The sequence below is a fragment of the Corapipo altera genome, unplaced genomic scaffold (genome assembly GCF_003945725.1).
Source record: "Corapipo altera isolate COAL_440 unplaced genomic scaffold, ASM394572v1 0, whole genome shotgun sequence".
Taxonomy (NCBI): domain Eukaryota; kingdom Metazoa; phylum Chordata; class Aves; order Passeriformes; family Pipridae; genus Corapipo; species Corapipo altera.
Genome location: NW_020884872.1, coordinates 67,843,382 through 67,868,117, shown reverse-complemented (window position 1 = coordinate 67,868,117; position 24,736 = coordinate 67,843,382). Strand labels below are relative to the sequence as shown.

The 24,736-nt window shown below is 35.9% G+C and overlaps 1 protein-coding gene across 4 annotated transcripts in view; it reads left to right on the top strand.

Annotated features, from left to right (window-relative positions):
- The window catches only part of NBEA (neurobeachin), a 474,839-nt gene that overhangs the window by 409,412 nt on the left and 40,691 nt on the right, over positions 1 to 24,736 (top strand). For all 4 annotated transcript variants that reach the window (XM_027650993.1, XM_027650984.1, XM_027650977.1 and 1 more), the window contains 2 exons: positions 6,196 to 6,348; positions 18,072 to 18,239. In XM_027650993.1, the coding sequence (XP_027506794.1) occupies positions 6,196 to 6,348; positions 18,072 to 18,239 (321 nt within the window). The remainder of the gene's footprint in view (positions 1 to 6,195; positions 6,349 to 18,071; positions 18,240 to 24,736) is intronic.

Sequence of the window (24,736 nt, the reverse complement as noted above, 5' to 3'; positions counted from 1 at the left end):
TAAATTATTTCACACTGAACTAATGAAAACAGGGCTGTGGCAGTAGTTTGATCAGCCTAAAAACCCAGCTGTAATTCTGGCATCTTGAGTTGTGGCAAAAGGTAGACCACCTTTGAAAAATGTAGTGTAGGATAGATTATTGCCCAATGGATGATTAAAGATATACTTAGACCATTTTGTTCCTTATACTTGGGCTGTTTTGGTTCATTTTCAAAGAAACTTGTTCACCTACAGTGGATGAAACAGAATTAATATGGTATGTGCTATGTTAGAGTGGTAACACACAAGGGAGAACCTGGATAACAATTTATTTTATTGTGTCTCCCTTTATCAACATCGACCTTCTCTCAAGATAATCAGTACAAGCTGGAGGAAGAATGAACATTCACGGGGTGACCTTTGAGGAAGCAAGTCACCCGGAAATGACCATAACTTGGCCAGTCAGCTCTCACATTTTTTTCCTTTCCACCTCCCCCTTGCTGCAGTTTTTGTTAATATTGACTTCCCCAGAGCCTCCTGTTAAGGCACTAATCTTTCTTAATGCCTCTCAAACTTGTTATATTACTTTTTGAATAGTCTGTTTAGAAGTTAGAAAGGTAGCTCTGACAAAATGTCATTAAGGTGCCTTAGTGTGAATTAATGCTTAATGGAGGTACTCATGACTGACTCATTGACCCAGTACTAGACTCTTGTGGAATTAATGCGTGCCAGGGGATCAACCTTTTGGAAGGAAAAGAAAGAAAGAAAAAGAAATGGCAGCTTTAAAAGCTTGAAGTGAATTATATTAGAAAAGTGAAAACGTCTGGATTGGATTTTATTTCATTGGGAGGCCATAAAATGGTATACCCTTAGCAAAACATATTAAGCACAAACGTCAGATTTGATGCGAGTAGTGTACAATTATGATAGTGTTAATAGTGGTCCTCTATCACCTGAAGACATATTTTTAAAGTTTAATTTCTCAGCAGTTTGGATTTGTCACAGGCTTGTAAATTAGAAAATGCATTTGGGGGATGTTTTCTTATATGAGGACACAAGGCATATAATACTGTTAACTATACCTTGCGGTTTTAGTATAGCTATTAAAATAAACTAGATATCACATTTACAGACAAGAAATGTCTGTTATAATATTCATTTTACCTTTTTTTTTTTTTCATCCTTCAGTGGCTTTACTGCATCATTCTTCACCTGAGAAAAGTCAAGCTTCTCAAGCTGTTTGAAAGGTAGCTGACTATTAAATGATAGAAAGCTAACCTGTCTTATCAGAAGTGTGAATGAAAGGGGAGCAGAGGAGGTTACCAGTTTGTGAAATATCAAGGACAACTAGACAGAAAGTACTACAAATAGATTTAGATCACTAAAATCCCTATTTTTATTAACTCTTTGAACCCTAGATATTTCTTGTGGTAAGAAATTACCCATGTCAGGTTATGTATTCAGAAAGATTTATTTAGAACCTTTGATATGTTTTGGCAAGAGCAAAGAAACCAAACGTTGGTTTTCTGTGTCTTCTTTCTTTGCATTCTCTCATTTTATGCCTGCAAAATGATGTAACTTATGGGGAAGGTCTTTTTGGTGGAAGTTTTTTATATATGTGTTTTCCTTCATGTCTTGATTTGCACTTGATGGCACAATGTGTGTATTGTAGTAAGAAAATATTTTGAGGTTTGTTTTTCATGAACATTGGTATCTTGAAACATAAACCTCTCAAGGTCACAGTAGCTTCAAACAAGCATTCCTTTGCATAGACCTGGCTTTTCATTGACCTTTTACCACTAGTGCCACTGAAGGTGCAATAGGAGTTTTAAGAATTCTGTTATCAACTATCCTGTCTGTCAAGAGGAAAGCGGATTGGGAGACAGAAGGTCCTCTGTGGGCTATCCCTTTGTGTAAATATCATCCCTGAGATACATTTTTCTCCTCCTAATTTTTGAGTCTCCTTGTCCCTATCTTCAGGTGAATTTAACAGTGACCCTTCTAAAGTATGAGGCTGGTGATCTGTAAAATGTATGTTGTCTGACAAATTACACTCTGTGCTAAATGAATGAAAAATAACAGATGCTGTCAGAAAAGTATGCAATCTCAATCTCCGATCAAAAGAATACAGAAGTTGATAAAAGCATTTATTTTGGCTTCTGTGTGATAAGCATGTGATAAAATATAATAAGGCCAAAGTATATATAGGAGTAAATAAAGTTATACAGCATTTAGCAATAATTCTGCTAGATCATTTGGGGAGTTTGAAACTATATTTTGCACTTCTCTAACTAAAACTTAGCAATGGAGCAATACATCATTGTCCTTCATTTAGACTTTTAGGAGCTGAAAGACTGTAGAGCTGGTAGAATAATGCTTTTCAAACATTTAATAAACTATGCAAAGAGAAAATAGTAATTTATTCTCTGTATCTGGGATAGACTGATGGCTAGGACAAGGGAAAATGGACTTAGATTGTGTAATGAAAGGTTCAAGCCAGTTGATAGGTAAAACTTCCTCAAATGAAGAGCACTGAAGTCAGTTGATGGAAGGATTGTGGAGTTCCTGTCACTCAAATTCTGGACAACAGGGTAGACAGATATCTTGTAGGATAGATGGCATAGCTGAACCTCATCTGAAACGGAGGATTGGACAAGGTCACCTCCCTAAATATGACCCTGAAGCAGTATTTATTTGAGTATCTGTTTCCTATCCATAACAGGAAAAGCACTAAAAGAGCTGACGCTCTCTTGTCATAATCTTTATTAGAATATGAACTGGCACATAGCCATTTGTGAAACAAAGAAAACCCAAACTTTAGCTGAGAAAAATGTAAATAGGTTTTGAAAATATCTCTAGCCATTGCTGATGTTATTTTTTCCTGCATTCTTGAGTTTTTTCTTGCAACTTTCAGTGGCTTCTTGGGCCCAGTTGTCATCTTATCGTCTCTGCTGAGATTCACTCCTCTCTTCTCCTTACTTTTCACAGCAACCTCTCAAGCTCCATCCTTGGTGCCTCACTGTCCTTGCTAATCCTTCCTCTCTCTACTTCTCCCAGCTTATACTTCTCCTAGCAAAGCATGCTCAGGGGCCCTGGGGAAGGGCATATTGGCCTTTCTATCCCCAGCCAGCACCTACCATTGGCATGAGATAGAAGAGACAGCTGCTTTAATTTTTCACAGCAGAATAAAAATTGGACACATAAAACCAAACTTTTCTATGATGCTTATCTACGTTATTTGTATTTTCTATGCTTCTAAGTAGCTAAATACACATTTTGAAGATGATTCCAAATGTTAACAAGTTCATATATACCAGGTGCCACGGGCTTTCACAGCAGGTCTGTGTTTTAGTATATATTAATTCATTCTTTAGAAATGAAAAAGGATTTATTTATCTGAGCTATTTTTAAGTGCTGTGGTTTCTTAGTCTAGTCAATAGTGGAGACAGCAGAATGACTAGAGGAATATTGAATGCTACCAGAGAAAGCTGAATGGTTAATATGAAGTATGGGAAATATGTAAGTATCTGGGAAAGGTCACATGCGACATTGCTCATATTTCAAGAAAACATTCGATTCATGCTAAATAGTACTCAAATAAGCAAAGAAAATTGTAGGCTGCACTAAAAATAACATTGGAGAGAATGCTGAGGCTATAACACAGCATGTTTATTAATTTTTCTATAATATTATGTTTAGTTTTGTTACTTTGACTAAAAAACAAAACAGAAAACCCAACAAAACCCCCCAAAAAACAAGAAAAAAGACTACAAAAACAAACAAAGAAAAAAACAAACAAACCAACCAAAAAAAAATACCGGAAAAACCTTACCACGAGATGTGTAACTGAAATTACTAGGTTTTTAGAGAGGGTGTTATTTGAAGAGGATTTATAAGTCTGGCACTGGTTAGTTTCCAGAGCACAGGAATAATGCAGTTTGAACTAAACATACACAACACAATAAATCTTATGAAGAAAGTTAATAATATACTTTTGTTTATTCTGTTTATGTTTGCTGCTATACCAGACAAGGGAACATTAAATTACACTGAAAGCAAAGAGCAACAAAGATAAAATTACTAAATGGAAATACCATTAAAATACTCAGTGACTTAAATCCCTTTGTTTCAAGATGCCCCTGAAGCCGAAAGGTTAGTAGAATTGAGTTAAACACTAGATGTGTCTCTGGGTAGCACAAATCTTTCAGGTATGTTAGGTGTAAAAGTCCACAATTACATGCTAGGACATTTAAAACTGAAAAAGGAAACTTATCTTTGATGGAATCAAAAGTCTTGCTTCCTGTGACATTACAGGTTAGTATGCCACCATATTGAATAAAGATCAATAATAATTAAAATTCTGTGATATGTGTCTCAAGGCTTTCATACAAAATAGAAGCAAACTTTGCTTACTTTTTTCTGTAATAAATTGTGTTTCATTTGAATATTGGCCTTTAATTTAATTTTGAATTTTTCATATTTCATAATTCTGAGGTCCTTATGAGTTTTTCCTTTTTTTTTCTTTTTTTAAGGTAATGATCTTAGTTTATCAGTAATTTCTGTGGTAGCCTATGTTGGGTTGTAACCTGCTCTTAGTCCTGAGTTAGTAATAATTTGTTGAACTCCTGAAAAATTACTATAGTTTTCTCCAGCTGTGAGGATTATTCATTCTTCTTTGGGCTTCATTAGAGAAAAATGAAAGGCTTCTTCTGGTACCTGAGACTTAGTGAATCCTGTTTGGGGAAAAGGGGGTAAGGCTGCTTTTAGAAATACCCTGAATAAATTAGAGATGTATATAATAAAACTTAAGATTGTCAGGAAAATAATCTTTTTTATTTTAACCTTATAGAATATTCAGGATTATTTTTACTTTGGCTTTGCTCTAGCTGCTGCTTTATTACTTACTGAGTGTAGTAATTTCTTTTTTTTTTCTTTTTGAAATAGAAGATTGTTTCATAATGAGCTATCCAAGTTCAGTGATGTCTCACTTGGTTAGTGTTTTGCACTGGTTAGATATTAATTGGCATTGCATTTTAGTCTAATCTGAATTCAAACTGTAGTGTATTAAAGTAATGTAAAGAAGCAATTAAACTGCCTCTCTAAACATGCTTAAAATTGTAACAAGTACACTTTTTTTTTTACTTAATGAATTTGAAAGGACCATCTATACTTTAACTTCTCTCTTCTCTATGGAGTTGCAAATCAGATTTAATTAGATAAGTTTGTGTCTGCAGTGATTTTTTTTTACTCTTTGCATGTCTGCAGCCTTTGAAAGGCCCATGAAGAGATTCAGGTTTCAGGTGCTGTGTCAACAATTTTGATCATGTTACACAACTGAAGGCCATAATGCTTTTAACAATGTAATTTGGTGAATTTAATCTATATCTGGATATTAGAAAAGAGATAGTGAGCTTTAAAGCTTTTCTGTTGTCATTGCAGTTCAATACTTACTGTTAAAATAATAGCAAAAAATAGCAATATTTATTTTGTCAAAATGAATTTCTATTTAGCTCTTCTGGAAATTGGGAATAACTTCACACCCTTACTTATCTGTAATGTATTATACTATGGAGATAACCGTTGCTATGCAGTTGCTATGCTATGTTTCACATGAAATATGCTATGCTATATTTCATATTTTAAATATCATGTATATCTGTTTGAAGGGCATTTGTTGTACTGATATCTTTCTCTCTGTGTATTTTTGAAGTTTTCTTAGAGTAGAAAAAATCATTCATCCTGAGTTATTTTTCTTTATATAAGTAGTCAAATTGCCGCCTTTTCTTATGCAATTAAAAAATATGGAGAAACTAAAATCAAGACAGTGTTATATCTGCAACTTTTTCACTTTTTAAGTATTTTTGTTAAATCTTGATTAAAAAATCCAATGTATTTTCATATTGAAGGCCTGGCATACAGTTGCTTGTATCTGTTATTCTGAAGAGGTCTCCCTTATGATATGCACTGCTTTTCCAAAGTTGTGCTTTTCGTAAAAACAGGTATGGGGAAAACAAAGGTTGAATATTTTGTTATGAGAAAGAAGTTTGACTGTAAGTACAAGAAAACAGATTATAAAGTTTCTTAAAACAAGTGCACAGAGACTCAAACAAAACCATGAATGCTTTAATGTGTACTACGAAGGAGCCTGATTCTGGGAGCACCGTTCAACATCTCTGTATAAATATGAAGTCTCATTGTGTGTTTTTTCCTTGCTAGGAGTTAATTCCAGAATTTTACTACCTACCAGAGATGTTTGTCAACAGTAATGGCTATAATCTGGGAATCAGGGAAGATGAAAATGTCGTGAATGATGTTGATCTCCCTCCATGGGCCAAGAAGCCCGAAGACTTCGTCCGTATCAACAGGATGGTAAGCTGTACTTTAGTTTAGCCTAAGTAAGGGGTTCCATGTTTTAACAAGCTAACCTAATTCTGTTTTGATCTCTTTAGGACTAGATTTATAAAGTAAAAAGTGAAGGAGAATTTGAATTCTGCCTTGCTTGACAGAACCCTTTATTTTACAGTGGATTTTCCTTACATGTGCCCAAATTATGGAAAGTTAAATTCAGTTATTTACTCTCTCTTGAGAGAGCATCAGATGGGCATGAGCGGGACAGCCTAAAAAATTTGTGTGTCCCTCCTCACCACCTTCTACATTAAAAAAAATAAAGGATTGCTGTAAATGCTGTTGTCTTGCAAGACATCCTGTATTCCTTACTCGCCTGAAGATATGCACTTCCTGTTCATCAGAGATGAACTGGAAGTGTTGAAATGTGAACATAAGCCAACAACTGCAGTCTCTGAAGAAATTTTGCAAAAGAACTGATCTAATGTAAATTATTACAAGGCCTGCAGAATTTAAGCAGAAAGAACATTTATGTTTTATCTTTTTCCTTTCATTTGATGGATAATTATTTTATTATTGATAGAGTTCATACATATGTATGCTTTTATTAATTTTTAGGAATAGCAAGGTATATTCTGATGCTTTAGTCAGCAGTAGTTCAATTTATGGTTCTATTCTAGAAATAGTTCTTCCTTAGCATACATATTGCTTGTCTTGCTTATAGAGTCAGGACTATGATTTTGATAAGCTATGGTTTTCTATACAGCTACAGAACTGTTCAGCTTATGCATTATTCCCAACAGTGCTTTTGTGGTAGCATTGTAAATCTAGTATTGGTTTGGTTCTATTTTTTTTTTATCAATTTGGCAATTTAATTTGAAGAACTGTCTATTTAAAGAAAATTGTTCTTCAAGAATTGATAGAAAAAAGTAGGTCTATGAAGTTCAAAAGAATAAGGAATGTTATAAAAACAAATTTATTCCTAGGTGTAGATGATTTAGAAGTACCTTCCATTTAGAAGAGTAAGTAGTTTGACATATGTACAATGGTCTCCTAAGGAAGTGAGTGCAACCTCATCACTTGAGACATATGAAACACAGCTATGAGAAATTATTCTGTCATTGACAGATTAGTCTGTCATTGACAGGAAGAACCTGAACAATGTTTCTTGGCTGATTTCTCTTATAGCTGCATATTTTGTAAAATCATTTTTAAAATCAAATAATTGTCACAGCTGATGGAAAGAAATTCAAGTGCAATTTGACTAGTAAAGAAGGAGGTGTCCTCAAAGGATCACTAGAGTTCATTAGCATTCTCAAGTGTGGGATGTGCAATCACAGGTACTCTGGAGTGCCCGTGTTGCTGCACAGAGCCCTTTCTTGGGTAGTGTTTGTGGCTAGACCCAAACTGAGCCAAAAGGTAAGCACACTAAAGTTGACCTAAAGGTTTAATTTTGGCATCTGAAAGAACAGTAGTGTGACTGCTTTGTGGAAAAGGAGAAACAAGCTGCCCCCTACAGAAGGATGTGATGAGAGATGCATATTAAGGACTCATTTTCAGAAATTTTATAAAGACTTTTCCTTCCTGTATCTTAAATTGAGTTTTATTCATCTTTCCTTTCCACAAAGATGGAATGATTAATAGGAGGATATGTGCACTATGTGATAAGAGATAACCTGAAGAAAAGCTTTATCTTTAGTTTCTTTCATTTCCCTTGAGCAATTTCTGCTTGGTTTTTTTTTTTTTGCACTGTTGAAGAAATGAGCTGCTTGCATGAATTTAGAGTACAGGATTTAAATCCCTTTAGGACTACACTACTTGATAGTTAGGTAATGACTGATTCTATACATGTGTAAGTCTGCTCAGAATGCCAGGAGACAGACAAACTGATATTAAGATTAGAGTAGTATTATAATTACAGGTTTCAACTAATTGAATGCTTTGCAGATTTCTAAAATCAAAAATTATCTCCCATATGTGTCAGACCCTTCCGATACTGTTTTGCACCTCTTTCCCCACAGATGTGAGCATCATACCATTATTATACAGTTTTGCTGGGAGGCAGTTTCTGTGTGGCCTTTATTCATCCCAAGATCCCATGATCATGCTCTTGCTAAAAGTGTTAAGCAAGTAGTTAAAATTCAGTTTGGTTCAGATACATGCTATCTTCAAGTGAGAAGTCTGCGGAAGTTTCCAAATAATAACAAAGTTAGGAATTGCCTGGAAAACAAGAGAAAGAGGCATAGATTTATTTGAATTAGATGTATAAAATACACTGAAAATCACCTTGGAAGGAAAGAATTAAAGATATTCAATAAGAAGCAGAAGTCTGGAAACAAAAATAATACCAAAAATAGAGCAGTATCAAGGTAAGGGTGACAATAAGTGGCAATTAGATTAGACAAAACTGTAATTCTCTATTCACCAGAAATAAGTGTATTTTGATGCAATCTATGGAGAATCATTGCATCACAGAGGATGTAAACAGTTGTACCTGTCTGTGGTTCTTTTGAGACTGCACCTGGAATATTGGATTCACATCTGGGTGACCAGAAAACAGAAGAAGCGTTCATATTTGGACGGAGTTCAGAGGATAAAAGCAAAGTGAATAACTTTGGGACTTTAAAGAACATGATATATGCATAATATTTTACAAAGCTTATTATAAAAGAGCAAGTAGCTAAAGAAGGATAATCCCTTTCACAAAAATGCAGATAGTATTCACAATAAATGCAGTAAGAAGTAATGGAATTACATTTTGAAAATGCAATACTTTGAATGTGTAATAATTTTTCAGAAACACTTCTTAATGGAGAGTTTTGTTAACACATACAACAAACTGCTTGTATACTGTCTTTTTGGTCACTAGACTGGGACTGGTCAAAGGAACAAATATAAAGGGCTGGGGAAGGTTGACATTCCCTACCCTAATGTCTGATTCCATTATTTGAACCGGACAGCAGATGTATTATGTTAGGTCATCCCCAGGCCAAGTTTGACTGTTATACAAGAATCTATCTTAAGAAAAAAAGATAGCCTGGGTGTGATGCTGACATGTAAAACACAACAAGCTTGTGCAAGCCTGGAATTTCTACAACAACTTAGCGAGCAAGCAGAGAACATGTTTACAGAAAACTGAGAAATATTTCAAGTAAGCGTTATCCTGATCCCATGTCTAATAAAATCAGCAGTAGTCATTTCACCTCAGTGGAGAGGATCCTATGTGGTACAGCACAACATACAGTGGGATCTTGTTTTTCCCTAGCTGACACTATTTTCTTGTGTTCATACATACTTTTTTGCTTGCTGCAGGCATATCTAATGTGTAATTTTATGTGGGAGTAAGTACAAATCCTTATATACTACTTGCACATTTATGAATGTAAACATTTTCTTTAAATCACAGCAAGAATTCCAACATTTCATCCTGAGACTTACCAAAGAAAGCAGAGAATAGCGAATAAAACATCAAGAGGCACAGTGTCATAAATCAACGTAATTTAACCAATTGGTTAACAAGCTTTACTAAAATTCTGTGCAAATTAATAAATGGCAGGCAGGGGTTTTGAGTTATATCACTTAATTGTTCAGCTGGGTGTTTTATGCTTCAGCCTAAACACAGAAATGAACGTGGATATGGTTTTCCATCAAAAGAGATTCCTTTAAACTTATGAAAATTAGACTTATTCTAAAGACCAGAAAAGACATTCAATCAAGTTACTTTTAAGACCTATTACAGTAGCTTCTAAACCACTCAGTGTATACATTAGGGATTTTTGTAGCAGTTTTATTTATCCATACAAACCTAGACTGATTACTATGGAGTTACTCATGAAACATTAATAAAGCACTATGTTCAATGCTAACACGATTATGGTCTGACCTCAGCGGTGGTACAAAGGACAGAGGCAGAAAGTGTCCCTGATAACATTACGCTAATGCTGGGCTCATCAATCATAATCACCCAGTTTACCAGGGAAAAAAAAAGCCACGCATAAAACCTTCCACAGATGTGCATCTGTAGTCCTACTCAACCTCTCAGTCCCTACAGACTCTGAGCAATCCTGAGAGCCAGAAATAGAACAGATTCAGTCAGTAAGTCAAGCATGTTAAATCAAGGCAGGGAACACCACTGTGAAACACTGAAGCAGAGCTTTTATAATAAGCATTCTTTAGTTTTGAAACAAAAGATGTGAGATTGTGTAATTCAAAGTTAATTACAATGATATTTTCATTATGGTTTATGCACATATTAAATTACAAATTGCAGTGCTGAGTAAAATGCATTCACTATAAATTATACTTTTGAGAGATTAAATGGTGTCCTGTTTTTGTTATGCATATTTTGTTCCTATTACATAACTGTTACTAAGATTGAATTTTCTTTCTGTCTCTGAAATGATTTATTTGCACTCTTGTGCTGCCAATTACATTTTTGTACAGTTTCCTGGCTATTCAGAAGCATGCATAGTATTTCATAATTAAAAAGCTTCTTGAATAGTCATTAGAAACATCTAGTATGCAATCTCTTTGCTAGGAGGATCTGGAAAATTTATCTTTTCCTCCTCACCATTCAGCAGCAGTTGACATTTCTTTTCTACCAGATAAGCACAAGATAAGACTTGATATTACTTCCTCTGTAGTAGCTTTGATTTTATTTGTGGATTGCCAAGGTTAGTTCTCAATGCAATTAAAACTTATTCAGGCAACAGGGGTTTCAATCTACTTTGGAAATAGCAATGATTTTTTGGTTTTGAACTTCCTATATTACTGAAGAATCCTATTTACATTTTGAAGATGCTTACATAAAGGATCAGTTTCTGTGCAGACATCCCTGAATAACCCAAATCTGTAAAATGTACTTCTGTGTAACTTTTAAAATATTACTTTGCTTAAATGAACATAATTAATTTCAGATACCAGTATTGCCTGGTTTGTTATATGAGGAAAGTCAAGGATTTTGCATCAATAGTAAGTACAAGAAATGGTAAATAAGGTGGAGAAATATTGGGTAGAGAGGATCTGTATATGCAATGGCTGCAGAGGAGCACAGATGTGAGGGGAGAGGAGAAAAACCCAGCTCACAGGCTGAAACGGCTGATGGTCTGTTATTGAGCAGATCTGTAAAGCCAAACTACCTCAGTGTAATTATAAGAAAATATTTTTAAATATACTAAATATAATTTAATAGCAAGATACAAGGGTTTTTTGAAGAGACAGATAGGATATAGATATGGAAGGGAAGGGAGCAAGGCAGGACCTGCAGAAACAGGAGAGACAGATGCAGCTGTGGTCCAGACAAGGAGCAGCATTAGAGCTTTCCACTTCTCTGGTGACACGAAATACCTGGAGAGCACAAAATGTTGTGTTAGGAAGAGGTTGGAATAGCATATTTTGTAAATCAAGAACTTCTGACACTTTACAGAGCACATAATTTACGTTACAATAAAAACCACTGCCTCCTACTGGAATCTCTGTGAAAAATACTTTTAACATCAAGTTAGGATAAGCAGAGGGGAAGTGTGCAGCATTCATACTGCATAGAGGTCTGAAAAGAGATACAGTGCTTGTTCCCAGGAAGCAGTAACTTGGTTTATATTAACTTTTTTTTAGTGTATACATAAACTTACTAATACCTATTTGTATTTTACAACACCTACAGATCAGATTTTCGGCCTATGGAACATGGGTGCATACACTTGCCTGCAAATACACAAACCCCACAAAATATGTATACACTAGATGTGTAATAATGCTTGCAAATTACCTGCTGGCAATAAAAGTCACTTCACTGAAAACAGTAACAGGAGAAACTCCTTCCTCAAAACAAAACCCATGAAAAAATACTGACTGGAATATTGCTATTTGAAAATGAAGCCTAATAACAGTTGTTCAATCAAACAAGTTCAGTTTGAGAGTGCCTGAATTAACCTCTGTTTTCTGTACATTTTAATTATAGTAGAAAACAAGCTGGATTTCTGTTTAACAGTAAGAATCTTCAAAAACCATAAATAATATTACATCATTATATAAGTAATAATTATTATTGCTTTTTTTAAACAAAAAAGTTTTCTTATATTTCATATTAAAGAGATGCTAAAAAAATTAAAACCCCGGAAATGTTTTATAACCAAAATGTTCTTGAAAAATGCTTTAGCACCAGCCTATTTTGAGGATATTATTGTTATCTTTTTCTATATATTGTTCCTACTGTACCTACAAATTATTTTCTATACAGTAAATTCTCTCACCCTATTCCCTACTGAGCACTGCATATTCTTGAGAAACCAAACGATGTACTGTTGACAGTGAACAGCTCATAAATTTTCAGGAGGCACTTACATGGATAGGGAGCAGCCTGTGCATTAGAGCAAATTAGGGAGAGGATTCTGCAAGTATCACATGAGTAGCATTGCAGAAGTACTTGGAGAAACACCAGCAAACCAGGTCAGACCTGACATAAGAAGCTTTCTCCTGACTAACATTAATCCATATTATAAAGCACAGATCAGAAGCCTTTTCCCTGAGGGCCAGTGGGACTTTGTAACATTTTAGTGGCTCGTTCTTGAGTGCACCCTACCTATTGTTTATGCCCAGTGCCCTACCCCACAGGACACCCTGACTGGGGCACCATGAACATCACACAGCACCTGTTGCAGCCTGCAGCTGGAGGCTGTGTGGTGCTACGGCCCATGAAGAGTCATTCTGCTTCACAGCTCTGGCTCCTTTCTCCATCATCCACTCTGGTATCTGGCCCAAATCCTGCACCACCCCAGTCTTACATCACACAGCTACTACCCCTTGATACCTCCAACATCCTCAGAGCCTCCTTGACAGTAATTCTTCTGAATGCCACATTTGTGTGGAGTTCTGAAATTTATATTTCAAAATAATTAAATTCTCATGCCACAGATTTACTCCCAATTTTCTCAAGAAACGGAGGTATTTCCCCAAGGACCTAAAGACCCCAAAGTTCTTTAGAGAACCATTAGACCTCTAAACATAGTACAATAAATGTGTTTAAAGAATTGGAGATAAACACGATATTGAACTGCTAAAAAGTAACTCATTTAATAAGTTATTAAAGAACTATTAATCCTTGTGAAATAGAAGTTCTCCAAACCTGCCAGGGTCAGTAAAGCCTTCTCTGAAATGACAAGCTGCTTAGTAAGGGCTTGTCATGTGAGTGGAAACTGCCTCAAGGAAATATAACATAGATGTTCAACTCTCCTAACTCTTCTAAAAGTAAAGGTCAAAAAAAGTGTACCTCCCCCATGAGCAAGACTGACAAACTGATGGTAATGGACAAGGTACTCAACAGTTTTTTACCTCAGTCTTCTATTGCAACCTCTCTTTCCCCACCTCTCGAGTGACTGGACTGCAAGATGGGGTCTTGGAGAGCAAAGTCTCTCCCACTGTACGAGAAGATCAGTTTTATGGACACCTGAAGAACCTGAACATACTAGAAGTCTATGGCATCTGATGAGTTGCATCCCAGAGTCCTTTGGGAATTGACTGATGTAGTTGTCAAGCCACTCTCCATGAAATGTCATGGCAGTCAGGTGAAGTCTCTGGTGAGTGGGAAAAGGGAAACATTGCACCCATTTTTAAAAAGGGTAGAAATTAGAATACTGGGAATTACTTAACTGTGAACCTCACCTCTGTGCCTGGGAACCTCATGGAACAGATCCTCCTAGAACCCATGCTAAGGCACATGGAGGAAGGGAGGTGATTTGAGACAGCCAGCATGGCTTCACCAAGGGCAAGTCCTTCCTGACCAACCTAGTGGCCTTTTACAGTGGAGTGACTACATCAGTGGACATGGGAAGGGCTACAGATGTCATCTGTCTGGATTTGTAAAAGGCCTTTGACATGGTCCCTCACAGCATCCTTCTCTAAATTGGAGAAAGGTGGATTTAATGGGTGGACTGTTTGGTGGATAAGGAATTGGTTGGACAGTCGCATCCAGAGGATAATGGTCAACAGCTCAATGTCCAGATGGACATCGGTGACAAGTGGTGGTCTCTGCTGGGACCGGTACTGTTTAATATCTTCATCAATGATATAGACAGTGGGATCAAGTGCACCTTCAGGGAATTTGCAGATGACACCAAGCTGAGTGATGTGGTTGCTACACCTGAGGGATGGGATATCATCCAGAAGGAAATGAAAAAGCTCAAGAAGTGGGCCCATGGGCCTCACAAGGTTCAACAAGACCAAGTGCAAGGTCCTACACCTGCGTTAGGACAACCCCTGGTATGAATACAGACTGAGAGATGAACAGATTGAGAGCAGCCCTACTGAGAAGAATTTGAGGGTACTGGTGGATGAGAGGCTGGACATGAGCCAGAAAAGTGCACCTGCAGCTCAGAAGGCCATCTGCATCCTGGACTACATCAAAAGAAACATAACCAGCAGGTTGAGGGTTGCCCCTCTGCTCCCCTCTTACAAGACCCCACCTAGGGTGCTGCATCCAGCTCTGGAATCCTCAGAAAGGACACTGACCTGTTAGAATGGGTCCAGAGGAGGGTCATGAAGATGACCGGAGGTCTGGAGCACCTGTCCTATGAAGACAGTCTCAGAGAGCTGGGTTTATCTAGGCTGGAGAAGAAAAGGCTCCAAAAAGACCTTATTGTGACCTTTCAGTTCTTAAAGAGGCCTATAAGAAAGATGGGGACAAAATTTTTAGCAGGACTGACTGAGAGAGGACAGGGGATAATGACTTGAAATGAAAAGAGGGTAGATCAGAGGAGATATAAGGAAGAAATTTTTCACAATGAGGATGATGAAACACTGGAACAAGTTGCCCAGAGATGTTGTGAATGCCCCATCCCTGGAAACATTAAGGTCAGGTGAGACAGGGCTCTGGGCAACTTGAATTAGTTGAAGATATCCCTGCTCGTTGCAAGGGGATTGAACTAGATGATCTTTTAAGGTTCCTTCCAACCCAAACTGTTCTACTGTTCTACTGTTCTGTGTTTCCGTGACTCTAACACCAGAGGATTTTAGATGAGATAATGGGAGAAATATGCTCATTCAACTCAAGTGTTGATTTTTTTCAAATTTACTCTCCCACTCTTGAATAGTCAAAAGCTTTGTCATTTTCCTGAAATGCTCTAGAAGTAGCAATGCTGTATTCTAGAAGTAACAATGCTATTTTTGAGCAAAGGAAATGCCTGATAATTTTTCATAATTACTTCTTAATAAGTAAATTATAGATACAGATGGAAAGGAACTTTAAAGATGCAGAGTTCAGATGCTCAAGAGAACAGTTAGGCTGCTCACTGTAAGTTGATGCTGGAAAGATAACAGACTTTAGATCCTAAATTCTTAAAATGTTTTATTACATACAAAAGGAACATTAAAAATTAAGCATTTAAAAGTAAGGAAATGCTTTATTTGTGGTGACTGTGGCATACTTAATTTTATCCTTGCATGCTAGCATCCTGCACTCCAATTGAGGTAAAAGTCCAGTAAAAAAGATTATATGTGATGATGTAGTTGCTGACTGTATCATGTTGTACACACACAGTGTCACATAATTAAGGATTTGGCATTTTTTAATTATTCATTGGCAGTCATACTTTGAAATCAAATAGTATTAGTTTAATAGTATTTCGTATTTAGTATTAAGCAACATTAATCCTATTTCAATAATATCACTCACGATATGCATGTGGTGACTTCTGATTTTGAAAAAGAAACAATGAAACTTTCTATGGTTGTCTGCAACATTTCTTTAAAGCTTTTTACAGTATGTTGAACTTAAGCCCTTTAAAACTGAACCACATGTCAGCTTTTAAGCCGGAGCATTCCCATCCATTTTCTTCAGAAATAATAGTCCCCAGTTTTGACAGAAAAGGGTCCAGTTTTCCACCAAAGCACAGAGAATTCCTCTTCCATGATGATCATTACAGGGAAAATACCTGAGGAACGATCGCATGCGATACCCAGCAAGCCAGCCCCATGTGATTTGCCCTATCTGAGACTGTTCCTGGGGGGGGGGGGGGGGGGGCAGGGGGCAGCTGCCTGTAAGCAGTGAACGGCAGGGTGCTACAGTGACCGATGATTATTTTGGAAGCAACCTCCTTTTGATGTAAATGAACAAAATGAATAATCTTTTCCCAACATTTATCTCCTTGAAGAATCTGAACTTTCCTTGGGCAGACGTGAAACTGTCGTAGCTGGGTAGTGTTTGTGCTTAGTAGTGGCACTGTGATAAAAACAATGGAGGAATTAGGATTTCTCAGGGGAAGGAAAAAAACCCACAGTCTTTGAGAATGAAGAGTATTAGGTAACGTACAGAGTAACTTTCAGCTCTACCTGTATGCAGTGAGTAGTACTAAGCTTGACATAGATGTTTACATAATAAATTGTACTAAGGCTGGTATTTTTTCAGCAGAGTAAATCAGGATCTTTTTCAGTGGTGCCCAGTGACAGGACATGAGGCAATGGGCACAAATTGAAACAAGAGGTTCCCTCTGAGCATCAGGAAACATATTTTTCACTCTGAGGGTGATGGAGCATTGGCACAGGGAGATTGTGAAGTCTCTATCCTTAGAGATGTTAAAAAGACATCTGGGTACAGTCCTGGGCAACCTGCTCTAGGTGGCCCTGCTGGAGCAGAGGTTTTGGTCCAGGTTATTTCCAGATGTCCCTTCCAAACTAAGCCATTCTGTGAATCTGTATTTTCTTTTATTATTTTTTAATAAACTAATGAAAAATTAGTTCCCAAATTTGAGAACTGAACTGCACTTGTTCTCATCAAAGGGAACTAGGCATATGACACTGTTCAAAACTGGGACTATGATGGAGTTTGGGCAAGGACATGTATAAAAACTTCATCAATGAACTATAAATATTTATCTAAATACCTGTTCCTCTTTATCACTGTTTGTATTTGAAGGTAGCATTAGGAATAAAGGAATGAGTGTGCCAGGATGCTATCTTAAATATGCAGTGAGTCTTTGTAGGAGAATTATTTGTGAATCAAAGTACAGACTCATGGAAAACTAGGACAAGTAGTCTGGTAGGGGGGTAAAGAGAAACTGTGTAGTACCTTCAGCTTTCTGAAACTCCAGTTCAGGCAGTGATATCTACTAAAGATGCCAGTTGTGTCTGATAAAGGCATATTGATTGGATCAGGCTCAAGAGTAATACTATCATCATGTCCTCTGTCTAGAATTAACTTCTTTCCACATGCTGAGCAAAGGAATAGCAATCCTTGAACCCATTTTTAAACTAGCTAGTCATGGCTTCTGTTTTCTGTAGTGAACCAACCTAATATCAGAAATGAGTGGGAAAATTGTGATTGATTTCTCCTTTGAGAAACCAGTCACAAGGTGCACATGGAGTTCAGAACCTCATTTTCCTGATACAGCTTTTTAATTCTCAAATTTTCATTTTAGATTTAAGGTTAACTGAACTAGTTAGAAAATGAGTTGGAAGATTGATTTTTTGAATGTTTTTCCCACTTCCATCAGGTTATTTTGAAAAATTATGTATCTTGACGAGCCCAAAAATTTATAATTAAAACCCTTGCAGTTAGGAGAAACCCAGTATCTTAGAAGAAACATGATATAAAATGAGGGAAAAGAGAATATCCTTTTAGTCCTTCTCTCAGTATATCCAGTTACAATTTTTAATATTTGAAGGATTTAAAATGTATAAAATAAGCCTGAACAGAAAATTTAATAATACCCATTATGTTTTCTCAGTTACTTCCTAACCCTGAATTTCACTTGCAGGCCCTGGAAAGTGAGTTTGTATCATGTCAGCTTCATCAGTGGATTGACCTTATATTTGGCTACAAGCAACGAGGACCAGAAGCAGTGCGTGCACTCAATGTTTTCCACTATCTAACATATGAAGGCTCTGTGAACCTGGACAGTATCACTGATCCTGTCCTCAGGGAGGTAGGTGTTTACTACCATTTCATTCTAAAAACTGCTGTCATCTCACAAGAAATGGTACTTCTTCCATCTTTCACTGCTGGAGAAAACTGGTGTGTGACTTGATTCAGAATTTAGTCCCTAGGCAACTTCAGAAGCAAGTTTGAATAAACTAGCAATAAAACAGATGTCCCTAATATATTTAATAGTCAGTTATGATGTGGGAAATTGTAATGCAATGTACATTCTGTAATATATAGTCTGCTACTTTTTATCATTTACTTTTATTAAGTTCACTTAGTAGAACTGAAAAACTGAAGGAAAAAACTGCATCATCGTCATAGGGAAAAAAATCTAACCTTTTCAGTCAGACGATGTTGGTGAGAATATGTGTCTGAGAAAGAATATATTTGGTAGAGTTACAGCAGCAAATATTCAGATTACTTTTGTTTTAATCACATAAAGTATAATTAAACTGTTACCTAAACAGAAAATGTTTGCTATTTGTTGTGCATACAAGTATTTATGTTTGTATATATGTATGCGTAAAATATATATATGTGTATATATATACAAGTATTTTAAATGAATTGGTAATTTTTTTAAAAAATTGTTATAGATATCGTGATACATGTTTCCTTCCAGTGACTGTATTTGTTTTTAGTAAGACTATTAGTTTGAATTATGATTTTCTAATACCATCCATTTGTTGGCTAAAACAATTGAAATTTTGTGCAAAGTGTGAAGAAGCAACAGCTGCTAGATGAGTACTGCTGTGATGAAGCTCTACACACAGTCTTCCATTCCCCCAGATAGCTGCCATCTGCTGTATGCAAAACAGTAATAATTTATACATTGCCAAGCAATGAGGTTTTGTTTGTTTGTTTGTTTGTTTTCCAATCTTGGAGACAGAAATCTAGAGATTTCAGAGAGAAATAGATTTGAGAAACCATTCATATTCAGCTAACTATTGGGTTTTGTCATGTTGGTTTTTAGCAGTGTGTTGCTGCATCCTGTTGCATTTGATGCTTTTTTAGGAGTGGAAATAAAAAACCATTCAGACCCTTGGCTTCCTAGAACTGGATTTTCACTCTATGCATTGCAAAGTTTAGATTTTCTAAACAATTAATATTTGCTTAGTTTTAAGAATGACTAGAGTTGCTTTGATTCCCCTTGCCTCACATATTTAATGTTGATATCTACGTAATAGTTTTCTGAATTTAAAACGTTGAGCATGAAAAGAGTCATGCTTTTCTAGAGATACAAAGAAGCAACGCTTTTTAAAGTATAAAACAGGTGTCAAGCACCATGAACACAAGGGATTTTCACAGCTTAAGGTCCTGATTTGCATGGACAGACTCCTGTGTCTTGACTTTAAAGGCCTTCTCCGACAGGGAGCTTGTGGGATTGAGGTCTGTTTGTCTATTCACCTTATTTAACATCTTATAACATGATGAGACTCTTTAGCTCTCCTGTGACTCTACTTAAATGCATAACTTGTCATCAGAAATTTAAAAAAATTAATGGAGATGTTTTTGTTCACTCACTTGTACATCTAACCCATGCCCTTTCAGACAAAAACATATAAACCTCTTCTTGGGCTATTTAACTTTATGTCTTCATTGCCACAAGTTGGATTTGTAAATAAAATTCATTGTTAGTAATGAGAAGGCAACAAGTCCAGGAAAAATGAATCCTTCTAATTTTTGTTATATATAGATAAAAAGTAGAATGCATCCATTTAAAAATAGTGTGCTTTCTCCTGCAAGAGATCTCAGGCATTGTTGATTTGTGCTTTGTCATAAGAAGATTTAAAAAGTACTTTTTACTCACTTCTAATCAGGATTAACAGTACATGTGTAAATATAGACAGATTTAGGCCTGCCTTCTGTTTTCCTGGACTCTATTTATAAAACTAGCAGACATTCTCTAATGTAGTAATAAAGCATTTGACATCTTGATGATCTAGTGGACCATATATTTGGATGTCATGTTTCTGTTACAAATACATATATTATTTGCTTGGCTTTTTTTTTCTTGTTTGTTTTGCTTTTGTTTGGTTTTGTTTTACTTTATTTTGGCTTTTTGTAGATATTCCAGAAAATAAATTAAAAACAAAAAGATATTTTAAATACCTCTGAAGACCCCTTATAAATGCAGAAATTTAAGGATAGGAATACTAGCACCCTTAAAAATAGAGATAACAATTGTTTATCATGTTTTACAGTGTCAGGTGGTGATGTCTGGCATCTTAATTTAGAAACACTGCAATTTATCATTGATTGCACTCTGCAGTTATCCAGAAAAATGCATGTCTCAGTATCCAAATGCTCTTGATGTTTATTTTGTAAACAAACTGAAATATTTTGGTTTTGTCTCACAGAAGATGGCAGTGTTCTCAATAAAGGGTGGTAAAATGTGCCGATCAATACAACCTTATTGTCAGGAGCCATTATCAGGCCAATGGGCTCAAGCATGGCAGTAACCTCTTCAAACTGTGGCCGTAACTAATTTCATATTGAGCTGAGTCCCAGCAGAATCTATCCAGTGAAATAAGTCTCCAAACAAACAAAAAAAAAAAGCAAACCTCCCATTTAGGTCTGAGTTGATTGAAAGACATAATTTAAACTGGCAGGGCCCCATGACCTGTTTATGCTATACCTTGGTGTTTTCATTTTTACCCTTTGCTTGAGCATCTCACTTAACCACTAAGGAATATGTTCTTAGCTTTCTGTGAAGAATGTTAAAGAAGTCACTTCAGTAGCCATCTAACTAGAAGAAAAGTATTCAATGGTGGAACAACTTATCCCTGCCATTCCTTGCATCTTTCTCACATGTGTTGGAAGACCTCCAAGAACTTTCTACTGTTTAACAGTGGAAAAATGACCATCCTGTACTTTTTCTCTCTTTCAACCTATTTAGTAGAAGACTTTGCATCTGACTTGCTTTCTTCTTTTTACATTTTGAAAATTCCCAATGGTTGAAACCAGAATGGTGGATAGAATTAAGTTTTAGATTACTACAGTCTATGAAATCACATACGTCTGCTTCTGTAATAACTCTTTGGCAACTTAAGAGCTGCACTGGATGGGTAAAATAAACTGATTTCATTTCAACATACTGATTTTGATTTTTCAAACAACTTTGTAATTTTCTCATACCACAAAAAATATTTGATAACAATTTATCTCAAGTAGAGATGAGAGCAACATGAAAGTTCTGATTTACATGCTCCACAGAATGTATAAAATTGAATTTTATGGGTTTGATCTTTTATGATTAGAAATTGGGAAGTTCTCCAGTTCTATCCATTCTAATGGTCTCTCTTATTCTGCCCATTGCAAAATGGTTTTCATATTGTAATGAGGAGGGAAAAAAATGTGTAACAAACATTTTCCAGCCCCCAAATTATATTTTTTTTATTTCAACCTATTTTATTCTATTGCTAAATTCTTTCCTTTTGAAAGTAAAAGCAGTGAGGTGAAAGCTTGAAGAACAGCTTAAGGATATTGATTCATTCTTATTTGATAGGTGGAATAATGGATGCAGCACTAACCACAGCAATTACAACATTAAAATGTCAAGAAATTAGAGGTCAAAATAACAGATAATTTTCTTCCTTTTGTCAGATTAAAAATTGACACTGTTTGACAGCACAGGATTTCTAGCTGAGAAAATTATGACAGCTTAACTCATCTTGTACTCGGAAGGCAGTAATTGATAATGAACTTTACCATGACAGTCTTCTCCTGTGGAGAAACATGACAGAACATCCATGGTACAAAGTCTGTATCTCTTTTTAATATGTAAACAGTAGTTATATTGGACATTAGATGTTATTTGGAATTGTCTTTACTGTTAGTTTACATCATAATCCAAATCCTTTCCTCTGGACAGACTTGGCTGACTTCAGGGGATTGATGCTGAGAATGCTAATGTATAAAGAACAACATAGGAAATGTGGTTTATTTGTGATGCTCCAGTGCTACTGGTCCACTTCTTTGGTAAAATACAATTCCTCCTCTGTTTTCTCGTAGAATGTCTATAGATTTTAGGAGCCTCATTTTTTCTCCAAACACCTGGAAATCTGGGCATTAAAAAATCCTAGAGATGTGTTTTTTTCAAGTTAGAACCTTGTATGACACAAAGTGTTGTGGCTGAAAGGGAAAAACAAAGCCATTCTGGTCATTAGAAAATGAAACAGATGAGTTAAAATTATTTTTGCTTATTACTACCTTAATTTAATACCTTGTAGATTAAACACAAAAAAATGGGCAGTTTAGTGCATCCAAGGCTAATCATATGTAGTACTGAAAGCACATCTAGTTGAAGAAAAATCCTGTTTCAGGTTTTCTGTTTAGTTTTATTTGGGTTTTTTTTGTTTGTTTGTTTGTTTTTAAATCATAGCCAGACCTCTGTTTATTTCTTTTTTAGACTTTCACCTAGTTTGTGATTAGAAATATTTTGAAAAACCATTTCAGCTTTTGGATTGCCCTAGACTTTAGACTAACTTGGTATCATCCTTGTGTTAAGTTGCAAAATCCAGCTTACAGTGACTTCCCTGTGACTGCTGCATCTTCACCAAACACTTGTATCCCCCCAGTCTGGCAGGAATTGCGTGTGTGTAGGAAAGCACGGCAGTGTGAAGCTAGTGGACTCAGATATTTTTTCTGAGCAGCCACCTGTCAAAATACCTGAGGATACTCGCAACTCACACAGCAAATTGAAAAATGATTAAAATTACTAGTGTTTGACAGGCAGTTGCTGTGCCTGTAAACTAATCCTAGTAGAACAGTTTTTCTGGCAGCTAACAGAGCATATGGCCTATGCAATATTTATTTCTTTGGTGGTGACTTGATATTTAGCATTTTTAAATAATTTGAAAAGTCATAATGAAGAAGTAAATGCAATGCTTTTCAGCTACTCTCATTTCTGGGTTATATTTTTCCTCTTATATTTCCTTCTGTTATCTCTTTCTTTGATCTGACAGGAATAACAAAGCATCCCTCTAGATCTGCTATAGTGAAATATGCCCACAGGAAGCAGAGTAGATCACATCAGTTTTCACTTTTTTTTTCCTTTCTTTTTTTCCTCCTCCTTACTGAAACACTTTTTGCTACTACAGAGGGCTGACATGATAGGGCTGTCAAGACTCAGTAAGATAGATATATCTTTAACAAAAGGAACTGGAATGCTAGCCTTTCCCTGGTGACTGAACCTGACAAATTTATGAGGAAAAAATTAACACACCATTCTAATAGCACTATATAACACTTTCAAGGTAGCACCAGCCGTTGCCATCATGTGCTCATTCTTTCTTTCACTCATAGTTATTCTTATTTATTCAGATTTCATTTTTAACTCGTTAAGATCTTTTTCTTCTGGGAGCCGTTTCTTTGATGTGACAAGAATATCAAAACCACCCCTATGGATCTGCTTGATTGAATTGTACCCACAGCACTGGCCACTTAACATGTTCACTTGTACTTAATTGCCTCCATACAAGGGATGGTCTTTCCTTCCTTTCTGCTTAGGCATGAATATGGATAGTGGTGAAATTAGTAGGAATCTGCATGTAGTATCAATGCCTACTTTTTTCAAAGTTAATTGAAGGTATTCAAGTAAAAGCTGTCATTAAAGTAGAAATTATTTTCCTATATACCAAGGGCTCTTTTCTTCTCTTAGAAATGTGTACTTGCATTCTGTTGATTTTTGTCAAGAAATCTACATCTCCTTCATTCCCAAATACTGTTCTTCCCAGACATACAGAACAAGGATTTTTTTCCAAATTTATACTGATTTGGGGGGAAAAAAAGTGATTATGTTATACTATTTTTGGTCTGTGAGTGTGTTTTGTATGCATTAAGAGATTATCAACAGAAAACTAAAGGAATTTTTATGTTTCACTCTTGGAACAGCTAGGGATATAACAGTGAGTTTCAGAGATCAATATCCTCTTCACTAAATGGGAAAGGAATAATTTTTACTTGCTATCACTTTGTTATGATAGTTCTCTGTAGATCAAGAAGAAAAACACACGGACTTTTTGAGGGTAAGATATTTATTTTTGTAGGTAAAGATTCCTGCAAAAGACACTGAATACAGGAAACGACATCTTAAATTAGAATATTCAATAAGGAATGATATAAATTGCATGAAGTCAGTTACCATGCAGTAATTTCCCAATGTATAGGCTTTTATTTGGATTTTAATGTATGCACTTTTATCTGTTTGTTGTTCAGAGGAAAGGGCTTTCAGAAGGTGCTTACTTCAGAATAACTGAAACATTTTAATTATGCATCCAATTTAACTATGAAATAACTTTTTGGGAGCACCTACCCTGAGTAACACAAGCCATTTAAAACAAGGAGTCAGAAACCATGATCTGATCTATAGGACTCCAATCTGAAAATATCCTTCTACAATTGCTTAAAGCAATTATCCACAGTTAGATTAATGATTTATCACAATATCTCGAGCTAATGAATGTATTAGAGATGGTCAGTTAGTCAGTATTTTAG